Source organism: Suricata suricatta, chromosome 14 (assembly GCF_006229205.1).
Source record: "Suricata suricatta isolate VVHF042 chromosome 14, meerkat_22Aug2017_6uvM2_HiC, whole genome shotgun sequence".
Lineage (NCBI taxonomy): Eukaryota > Metazoa > Chordata > Mammalia > Carnivora > Herpestidae > Suricata > Suricata suricatta.
In genome coordinates, this window is record NC_043713.1 from 48,225,190 (window position 1) to 48,236,944 (window position 11,755).

General features: G+C 38.1%; 1 protein-coding gene across 1 annotated transcript in view; it reads right to left on the minus strand.

Annotated features, from left to right (window-relative positions):
* SNRPD1 (small nuclear ribonucleoprotein D1 polypeptide) overlaps positions 1 to 10,739 on the minus strand; it is a 13,171-nt gene extending 2,432 nt beyond the window's left edge. The window contains exons 1-3 of the mRNA XM_029922746.1: positions 10,596 to 10,739; positions 3,401 to 3,477; positions 1,023 to 1,214 (exon numbers count right to left, since the gene is read on the minus strand). Of these exons, the coding sequence (XP_029778606.1) occupies positions 1,023 to 1,214; positions 3,401 to 3,477; positions 10,596 to 10,609 (283 nt within the window). The 5' untranslated portion in view covers positions 10,610 to 10,739. The remainder of the gene's footprint in view (positions 1 to 1,022; positions 1,215 to 3,400; positions 3,478 to 10,595) is intronic.
* Between the last annotated feature and the right edge of the window lie 1,016 nt (positions 10,740 to 11,755).

Consider the following 11,755-nt stretch of genomic DNA (forward strand, 5'->3'; position numbering starts at 1 on the left):
ACTACTGAATACTGAAAATGAACCATGGACTGAAGGGGGAGGGGGAGGGAGGGAAGGGGGTGATGGTCATGGTGAGGGGCACTTGTGGGGGAGAAGCACTGGGTGTATTATGGAAACCAATTTGAAAATAAACTATTAAAAAAAAAGAATTGGAATACAAAAAAAAATTAAAGATGCTGGATTCTTTAGTGCCAAAAAAAAAAAAAAAAAAATTACATCCCTGAAACAAGAACAAGATTCTACAATAAATTATCAGAGGAAGACTTAAGATCAACTATATGCTACACTGGAAGATAAGAATCAAAAATATCTCAGAAAATAGAAAAACAGAAAAATAAGACTTAGACAATCACCCAGAAGACCCAATTATTAAGAATTCCAGGAAGAAAAGAGGGGGTGCATGGGTGGCTTAGTCAGTTAGGTGTCTGACTTTTGTTCAGGTCATGATCTCATGGTTGGCGGGCTTTGTGCTGACAGACTGGAGCCTGCTTCAGATTCTGTGCCCCCTTCTCACTCTGCCCCTCACCCTCAAAAATAAACAAACATTAAAAAAAAAAAAAAGAATTCCAGGAAGAACAGAGTAAGATTTATCTTTAGAAGAAGACATTTATCAAAGCTATACAAGTATATTTCTTAGATTGAAAAGGCAAGAACACTCATATTGAAGGAGTCCACCAAATAGCCAAAACAACAAAATGGAGGAAAAACTAGAGAGAGCAAGCAAGGACCCTATGCCAAGTCATTAAGAAATTTCAGAACAACAGGAATAAAGAGTCAAATCTACAAATCTTCCAAAGCATGTAAAGAGCGGGGGACTAGGCCATGCAAAGGGACAAGAAGAACAGCATCAGTCTTTAACAGCAACACTACAAACTATTGTAAATACTATCTGCACACACAGCAAGTACACAGAATCAAAACAAAATTAAAAGTCTGTGGTGTTCACAAATATTTATATTTTGAGTAGTGGAGCAGAATTTAAATACACATTCACAAAAATATTCATAATCTTTCAAACTTACCAGCTTCCCTTTTCTTAGATTTCACCTTCGGTTCAACATCCACAAGTAGTGTATCCAGAGGTAAGCTGTCTGGCAGAATAAAATACCGAATGTTATTTCCTCGAATACTCAGCGTTTCCAGTTGTACTGGTTCTCTATTCTTCAAAGTCATTTTCACAGCTTTAAGATGTGTATTCATGCTGACATCTACACCTAGAGGGAAAAGAGGGCAATTATTAACACAATAAAGAAGGCAACCAGTTAATCTATCAGGCCACAGTAAATAACACAACAGAAGAGTGCTGTCTGTTCTGCTACAGCGCATATTTCTATGACATAACACAATTGGTAAGTGGGTGAACGTCAGTATAAACCAGAAATCCTTCCTTCAGAGATTATCCCCAGCATATTAATGTTTTGCACAGTTACACACGCTTCTAGATGTGAATGCAACAAGCCCTGGAGGAACATGAGTGGATCGATGACTCACTCTCACTGTGCCCAAGTATTCTCATCTCAGGGTGAGTAATGTTTACTCCATGTTCTCTGCTCCATAACTTCCCCACACTCATTCCACTAAATTATATTCATCCGTGTCTCATATGAAGTTCTATTTGTACTGCAGTGTTTTTTCATTATGAATTTAACGTCTTTTTAACTGCCTTTTTAAAAAGGAACGTTACTATTTTTGTTAATACTTTAACTACCAAGTTGCACAGATTTTAAATGGTCTGCCTCAGTTTTCCCATTGTTTCCAGTATGAGATTTTATAAAATAAAAAGTTTTCTAGAATGAATATATGGCAGTATAGTAGAAATACCCAATTATTCGGGCCTTTACCTATACAGCTGAACAAATGGGATACCTAAAGATCTAGTTAATTTTTATTAAGTTTATATTTTTTGAGAAAGCTAGCAAACAAGGGAGGGTAAGAGACAAAGAGGAGACAGAGAATCCCAAGAAAGCTTCGCGCTGTCAGCACAGAGCTTGATGTGGGGCTGGAACCCAGGAACTGTGAGATCATGTTCTGAGCTGAAACCAAAAGTTGGATGCTTAACTGACTCTGTCACACAGGTGCCCCAAGATCTAATTAATTTATGACCCTAGGCAGTTAGGCCAGAAAACATTAATTCTCTCAACTTTTCCAAAATCCATCTCAAATTTATTAATTTTATTACTAATCTTTTCCTTCTTCCTCCTTCTTTTGGGAAAGAGAGCCTCTTCTTTCCCCAAATTAAAACACTTTTGATATATTCCATCTTTAGGGGATCTTGATCCATTAAGGGAGAGGAAAGAATTAGATATATGAGCTCTTTCTACATGTCAGGAACTGCCTGCTAAAACATTTTAACTTAATCCTCAATATCCTTGTTGTGAGGACTAAAACACATATTCATATAGGATACAAGAAACTTGCAACTAGTGTTGCTGAGGAGGAATGGAAGAGATTTTAGTAAATTTTGCTCATCTAGTGAACTAAAAATCTTCCCCCAGGACATCATTTATTAAGTACCTCCTATATGTTAGGCAAATCTTGCGTTGTGTGTGTGTGTGTGACCCATCACTAGATTTTGAGTTTCTAAAAAGTGGGAAGAACACTCTGCTTCCTCCACCACATCTAACACCGAGCTCAGGAGAGAGCAAACTAAATCCTTATTTATGGAGTTTTAACAGAACAGCAATGGCCCTTCCTAAGATACAGTCAATGACCATATGGTATTGAAACCTCATATTGTACTGATTTCCTTTCAAAGCATTTGGTTCTGCACATGTGAGTATATTCAAGTTCTATCAGTTTACCACCATATATTTCTCTTGGTTTACTCAGACTCTAGATCTACACATTAAAAAATTATTTATAGGGGCTTCTGGGTGGCTTGGTCAGTTGAGCAGATGACTCTTGATTTCGGCTCAGGTCATGATCCCAGGGTCATAAGATTGAGCCCCACAATGGGCTTCACGCTGAGTGTGGAGCTTAAGATTCTCTCTCTTTCTCTCTCTCTCCCCTGCTTGTGTACTCTCCCTTAAAAAAATTATTTATAAACTTACAATTTAAATATTTCAGAGACAGGGGTCACATTCTAAGATAACACTTTCATTCATTTGGCTCAGATACTGTTTTGAAGTTTTGCAATTTGGCGGGGGAGGGGGACACCTACCATGAGTGAAGAATCCCAGTGCCTTAAATAGGAAACTACATATACAATATCATTAAAGCAAAGAGTAGACACATAAGAAAAAAGACTGAAAGAACATATTCCCAAATACTCCATTTCCCGTATATATTTTCACCCAAGGTAATCAAACATGAAAGCCCCATCCTCTATCTTCAAGAACTTCCAGGTCTAAAAGGTGGAAGGGGTGGAAAAAAATTATAAAAAGCCATCCCATATCCATACCTGTGATTGTTCCATGGACCTGTGTTCCATTCTTTAATTCAATGGTTACAGTTTCATGACTCAATTTCATCAAAAACCTATAAAAACAGTGGAAATAAAACAATAAATGTTCACCTTTAACACTTTAAAATCTTTTTCTTAAGTCAAAGAGTGAAATCTCTACATGTTCAAAATCTGCTGTAGATGCTACCTACAACAATCCTATTAATAATCTGCATTAACAATTTCAGTTTTGAATTATACCTTTAACATTTATGAAAGAAGATAATACCAGAAACTGTTATTTGGACATTTCTGATTCTCTAAGCCATTATACTGTTTAATCTCCAATCCATGTACACAAGCCAGAAAGTCATTATAGGAGCACCCAGGTGGGTCAGTTGGGCATCTGACTTCGCCTCAGGTCATAATCTCATGGCTGTGGGTTCAAGCCCCGTGTCGGGCTCTGTGCTGACAGCTCAGATCCTGGAGTCTGCTTTGGATTGTGTCTCCCTTTCTCTGCCCCTCTCACACTCATGCTCTGTCTCTCTCTCAAAAATAAATGTTAAAAGTAATTTTTTAAAAAAGTTTATGAATTCATCATAACTCATAAAAACTGAATTAAACAAATTATACGAAGGTGGTAAAAAAGTACAAACTTCCAGTTATACGGTAAATTAAGTATTAGGACTGTGACATACAATATGGCTATAGTTAACACTGCTAAGAGAGTAGATCCTAAAGTTCTCATTACAAGGAAAAAAACCTTTTCCCCTTCTTTTTTGGTGTCCATATGAGATGATGTTTGTTAACTAAACTTACTGTGGTAATCATTTTGCAATATATGTAAACCAAGTCATTATGCTATATACCTTAAGCTTATATAGAATTGTATGTTAACTATACCTCACTAAAACGGAAACACAAATTATAATATATAGTAAAAAATTACATACTTCTATATATATAAACTCTAAAAGTCTCCCTTTCTATCTAACCCCCCTCCATGTAAATGGGAAAATTCTTGAGGCCATTTTACATGCATTCATAAGCACAGACATGAAATGTTTTTATGCAAACTAAGCCATACTTTATTAACTTCTGTACCTTGTAGTTCTCATTTAGCAGTTTAAAGACATTTAGAAATCACAAGCCCATTTATGCAAATCCCTAGCAACACTAATTGTTACCAATCCTCTAAATTTTTGTCAATTCTACAGGAAAAAAAGACAATGTGTTTTTCCTTATTATTTGTGAGATTAAACACCTTTTCATGAAGATAGAGAATTTGCATTTCTTCTATGAATTACCTATTCACATTATTCACACATGTTCAATTAGATCAAAAGTTTTTTTTGTTTTCTACCAGTTTGCCATAGCCATTCATGTTTGCTTGTGGTTTTCACTTTTTATGCTGTTAAATTTCTGAATCTTTCTCAGGTATTAATCTGTTTAAGATTGACCTTCCCACCCCAAGACTGTAAAAAGTCTTAGTTCTTCCAGTTTTCTACTTTGAGTTTTAATCTACCTGGAATTCATCTCTTTTCCATGCAACATGAGGTAGAAATCTGCCTGTATTTTTGGCTCAGCTCAGGATCTTGTATTTCATGAGACTTGAGCCCCATGTCAGGCTCTGTGCTCACAGGACGGAGCCTGCTTGGGATTCTCTCTCTGCCCCTCCCCTGCTCACGCTCTCTCTCAAAATAAACATTAAAAATAAATAAAATGTGGGGCGCCTGGGTGGCTCAGTCAGTTAAGTAGCTGGCTTCAGCTCAGGTCATGATTTCACGGTTCGTGGGTTCGAGCCCCATGTCAGGCTCTGTGCTGACAGCTAGCTCAGAGCCTGGAGCTTGCTTCAGATTCTCCCTCTTTCTCTGACCCTCCCCTGCTCGCACTGTCTCTGTCTCTCAAAAATAAATAAAAGACATTAAAAAAAAATCTAAATAAATAAATAAATAAGTAAAATGTTTCCATTTATGTGGGTATGTCCCCACACAATTTATACTTCCACATCATCTTCATCATGCATTTTCTAACGAGGACATCCTCCCAATCACAATACCATAATCACATGCAGGATAATGAACAATAATCTTGCAATATGACCTGATAATGTAGTCTATATTCAAAATTTCTAATCTATAATACAGACTTTGTACACCCTACCATAGTATCACAAATGGTTCATGTAGGATCACCTACTTTTCTCCCCTATTAGTCTACCGCTTAGGGTAGGGATCAAGACCTTTACATCTGTTTTTTAAAAGATATTTTTAAATTGTTTATTTTTGAGAGAGAGACAGAGTGTGAGCTGGAGAAGGAGCAGAGAAAGAGGGAGACACAGAATCCGAAGCAAGCTCCAAGGGGTCTGAGTTGTCAGCATAGAGCCCGACATTCAGCCTGCAATCATGAGCCGTCAGATCAAGACCTGAGCTGAAGTTGGATGCTTAACCAATTGAATCACCCAGGTGCCCCATCAAGACTTTTACATCTAAACAGGGTGGTCATGGGCACTAAATTAACAGTAGGCTGAAATGTTTCAATGACTAAAAAGATAATCTTAAATAAGCAGAACATACAACTCTTGATCTCCACGTCTCCACATCATGAGTTTGAGCCTCATGTTGGGCACAGAGTTTACATAATTTAAAAAAATAATTAACTGTCCCAGTCAGTAATAACATTTAACCTTTATAGAAGTCCAAATCATTTTTGAAAGTAGTATTAAAGTAAAAATAGGGGCACCTGAGTGGCTCAGTCGGTTGAGCATCCGACTTTGGCTCAGGTCATGATTTCACAGTTCGTGGGTTCGAGCTCCGTGTCGAGTTCTGTGCTGACAGCTCAGAGCCTTGAGCCTACTTTGGGTTTGTGTCTCCCTCTCTCTCTGCCCCTCCCCTGTTCACGCTCTGTCTCAAAAGTAAATAAATGTAAAAAATATATATTTTTTTAATTAAAAAAATAAAGTAAAAATAAAACATTTTAGTATTCAAACAACCTACCTTATGGAAGTAAAAGGAAAACCAAAGTAAGCCAAATGGCTTCTGAAGGAACCAAAATACATTTCGGCAAGTCCAAGAATGTTTATTTAATAATATTTATCATTATATATTATGTGGTAGCCCCTGTGCAGGCAATGAGGATTAAAAATGAGTATGAATAGGCCCCCAAGGAGCTCAAACTCTAAGAGAAAGGACAGACACATAAAAGATATTTTATTTCAAAGGTAACTAAATTTAAAATGTAATGGATATATGCACAGGCTTTTACCAGGAACATAATGTAGCATGGGTAGGAGGGAGTTGGAGCTTAGCTTTCTTACTTCTAGTAAGAAGTCTGAAAAGTTGGAAACATGCAGGAAAAAGAAACAAGAGCAACAATTTAGAAGTAAGAAATAGCACAATGTACAGAGAAATTACAACTACACTACCAAGTGAGTATTAAGTCCCAGAAAATGAGTAGGTATTAGGTAGTTTCCTTTCTTGGAAAGCCCAGGCTGTTAAAGAGCTCCTAAGAATTCATCAGGGTCCTATTCACACGGGAAGACCAATTAGGTGGCCAGAGCAGTACACAGGTTAAACTTACAGTTATCAAGACACAGGAACAACAAATTGATCAATGAATCAGAGCAGAGTCCAGGAACAGACCCATACTTATATAGTTAATTTTGGGGTGCCTGGGTGGCTCAGTCAGTTGAGCATCCAACTCTTGATTTTAGATGAGGTCATGATCCCAGGGTTGTAGGGAACACAACAGGTTCAGTGTGGAGCCTGCTTGAGATTCTCTCTGTCCCCTGCTGTCCCTCTCCCCACCTGCTCTCTCTACATTTTATTAATATACTAAATATATACTATAAATATGTGTGTGTATGTATATAAAATAATCTTCTACAAAGGTGCCGATGGAACTGTCAAAGCACTCCAATGGGTAAAGGAAAAGAAAACCTTTCCCACAAATGATGAAATCCATGGTAAAGGGATTTACATTCCCTAAGAATACAGAATAACTAGAAATCTATATAGAAAAAAACGAACCTAGACCCTTAATTCATTCCACTTACTAAAATTAATTCAAGATAGATCACAGGCCTAAACATAAAAGTAAAATCATAAAGCTTTAAGAGGAAACATAGGAGAATAACTTTATGGTTTTGAGGATAGGCCAAAAAATTTTTTTCGACAGTACATGGATAATCCCATAAAAGGAAAAGCTGGTAAATTAAAACTTCCTCAAAATAAACAACTACCACCAAAAAACGTTATTAAGGAAATGAACAAGCAAGTCAAACTGGGAATAATTCTACCTGACAAAGGACTAGTATGCAGATTGTATAAAGAAAATTCCTACAACTCAATAATAAAACACAATTAAAATGAAACACATCACAAAGATACATGAAAAGCCAATAAGCAGATGAAAAAGTGTTTAACATCATTAGTCATTAGGAAAATGCAAGGGGCACCTGGGGCAGATAAGCCTCCAACTTTGTATCAGGTCCAGATATTGTGGTTTGAGTTCCAGCCCCATATCGGGCTCTGCAACTGACAGTGCTTGGGATTCTCTCTACCTCTCTCTACCCCTTCACCTCCCCCTCTCTCTGTCACACACACACATTCTCTCTCTCAAAATAAATGTAAAAAGCTTTAACAACAACAACAAAGAAAATGCAAATTAAAACCATAACAAGACTCTACTACACAAGCACTGAAATGGCTAAAATTAAACAGACCACAAATGCTGCTAAGGGTGTGAAGGAACTGGAATTCTAATATACTGTCGGTGGGAGTGTAAAACGGTAAACAACCGCTTGGGAAAATGAGCTGGAATTTTCTTATAGAACTAACATATACCCCATGCTATGATCCAGCAACTCCACTCCTAAATAGCCACCTCCCAGAATGAAAAAAGACTTGCACAAGAATGTTCAAAGCAATTAAAAAAAAAAATACATATGTAAGTTTAAAATTTTTAAGATTAAACAATCTCTACACCCAACATGGGGGCTCAAACTTACAACCTCATTATCAACTGAGCCAACCAGGTGCCCCCAAAACATGTAAATTTTAAACATACAATGGACTAATCTACTAATAAAATTAAACAAATTACTGATACAAGCCACAATGTGGATGTCAAAAATATGCTGCATAAAAGACATTTTACACAAGAAGGCATACTTATGATTCCAAATACGTATATGAAATTCTACTGCAAACAAAACTAAGCAATGGTAGAAGAAACTGATTGCCAGGGGGGTTCTGAGAACACAAGACTGACTGGGAAGGGCTTGAGGGAAATGAGGTTTTAGTAATGTTCTATATCTCAAGAGAGGTTTGGGTTACACAGGTGATAAATTTTCCAAAATTGGCAAATATATACTGTATTTCATAGCATGAGACAGTTACCTTAAGACGTAAAATAAAAAAATCTTGGGTGGAAAAAAAAGAAAAAGTCTTTACGGCTCAGTGATGTGACTGGAATGGCAGCAAAGGTATTGTGGCAGGAAAAATAGTTATCCCAGCCCAGGAACCAAATAGATTTGGATTCTTTTCTGACGAATCCTTTTTTTACTTACTGAAACCTAAATATCCAGTTGCTACAGTACCCTTCCGTACCCAAATCCACACTATCAAAAAGGGAAAACCAAAGAAAATTGGATAATGAGAGCTACTTTTATGAGATAGGTAAAATTGTGAAAACCTGGCAATTATCAGTTTATTAAGAGAGAAAGATGTCATAAGACAACACCCTGATTTTTGGTTAGGGTGACAGTAAGGTGCCACCAAGCAAGAAGTAAGTCAACTGAAAAATGTAAACCAGTTAAACAACTACTCATTTTCTTGATACAAAATACACTTTCCAGTAAGAAGACATTTTATTTCTACAGTCTAATACACGAAATAGAATTCAGTACAGCCTTCTAATTTTTCAGGAAAAAACTGTGTCACAACCTACAATATCTTTAAATGAGATCAATCAATTCCAAAGAGTATTCAACAAAATTTAACGATAGATCAGACTAGCAGGTATTGAGAAATTGTGAAAATATCCTTTAAATTCTGGGGTGATTTTCTCCAAATCTACAGTTCAAACAAAAACGGACTAAAAGTTAACCTAAAAATCCTTCTCTATAAATCCACTCTAAATACATACTGAGGGCTTTATGTTTTTTTCAACCATACTAGAAATTATCTACTTGTCTGTCTTTATAAAACAGGAAGTTCCAAGAAGGCAAGCAGTCTGTTTTGAAAAAAAAAAAATCCATTACCAGTGCACAGTGTAACAGGTGACCAATAAGTGATTGCAATGGACAAACCTTGATTCAGACAAGGGACCAGCTGCTACATTTACAACTGCTAACTTAATCAAAAACTTTATGTTCCAGGCTCTCTGCCTCAGGGAAAAACACCAAAACCAAATCTCTTTGCAAGTAGGTTAGAATGAATTACTCAAACCAGTAAACCAATAAGCTCAGCTAGCGGATCAAGTTTAAACGCAGAAATAAAACAGACTACGATTACCTATGTAAATCAGCCACAAATACGGAAAACGTTTCTGCCTTAAGTTCAGAGATTTCCCCCCAGAATTAAATTACTATCTTGAAAAGAAATCTTAGTTGAGTAATCTTAAATCTAAGAAACGATCGTAAATAAACGTAAGAAAAGTAATGAAATCAGAAGTCCAATCCTGATTTAAAACACTTCGGAAATGCGTTTTATTATTTCCAGATAAAGTCCTGCAGCTTTTAAGCACATTTTAAAAGCGCACTAATTTAACTCAACACATAAAATTTTTGTGTCTCCCACGTTCTCAAGGAGCGTACTTAGTTGTTATTTGCCGGTTCTTGAGGACTAGAAGGGACCAGAAAAGTAACCTACACTAAGAGCACAAATTCTAATGAAACGAAAATCTTTAACCGAAAGTAAGAGCTTGTAAGCCTGGCGCTTTAAGACCTCTTTAGACACGACATGGGACGAAACCGCCAAGCCTTTATGGGCACCTCTCGGAAGATAAGCGTGATCCGCGTGCAATTCAGACTGAGGCCCAGGCCCCAGCGAGGCCCGCGGCGGCACGGCCAAGTTGGGGCGGGAGCAGCGGGCGCGGGAGGCCGTTACAGGCCGCGCGCGCACGCGGCTTTCGCGCCTCCACTTAACTGGAGCGTAGCCTCCCACTCCTGGCTCAGAGTCACAGCGTCGACCCGGCTCGGTCACCTCCTCACCTTACGAGCTTCATCCTAGCGGTGCTGGGACTCTTTCGGTCCGATAGTGCACAAAACCCGACCACCCAAGTCCAAAAAGAGCCTAGGAGTATGAATGGCCGGAAACGCCTACTCCCTGGGTACCGACGTAAAGAGCGCGAGGAGCGCGGCGGCCGCAAGGCGGAAACGCCGGGCCGCGCTTGACCGAACTCTCTTCCGGCTGCGCGGGATGCCACTGCGGCCCCTGGCGGCTGGAGGTGTGTCTTGCGACTGTTGAGGGCATTTAGACCCGGTCCAGGAGGAAATTTCCGGTAAGAGATGGATTTGAGGGTGTCAAATCCCGTTAGTGCGCACTTCGCCACGGCCGGAAGCCGTGTATTAAGCAACGCTAACATACTCGTGAACAAAGGGAAGTTCTGAGAAAGCTCAAGAATTATGCTAATTCTTCTCCAACACCAGGAACTTCTGCATTACTTCATGTACCTGAAGAAAATCACGGTTTAACTGATTATTTTTATTTTAAATTCTGGTCACAAAGTTAGCTTACGCTGTGGAGAGATTCTGTTCTCTAATAAACTCAAAAACTATTTTATACCTTCTTCTCTCCCTCTGAAACCTTTTACAGGCTCTCTCAGATCTTTCTCTAATACTTCGTACTATGAGAAAACCGGAAGCCATCCTTAAGCTATTCTTCCAGTTAGAAGAATAGAAGTATTGTTGGTCCTTTAGAAGGCAAGTTCCTGTTCGTTGTAATCTGGATCCCATCTCTCACTTTCTCAAGAATTTCACTCCTTCAGTTGTCTCCAAACTTAAATCATCAATTTTTCTCTCTATATGGGATTTTTTAAAATAAGCATACAAATTTATCATAAAAACAAAACAAAATTCTCCTCTGATGCAGCTCCAGCTCCTGTCCGATTTCTTTCACATAAAAACTTCTTGAATGGTCTACACTTGTTTTATCACCTCTTTTACTCTTCAAACTCCACTAAATTGTTTTTCTTTTTTTTTTTAATTTTCTTTTAATGCTTTTTATTTATTTTTGAGAGACAGAGAGAGAGAGCGTGAGCAGGGGAGGGTCAGAGAGAAAGGGAGACACAGAATCTGAAACAGGCTCCAGGCTCTGAGCTAGCTGTCAGCACAGAGCCCGACACGGGGCTCGAACCCACGAACCATGAGAT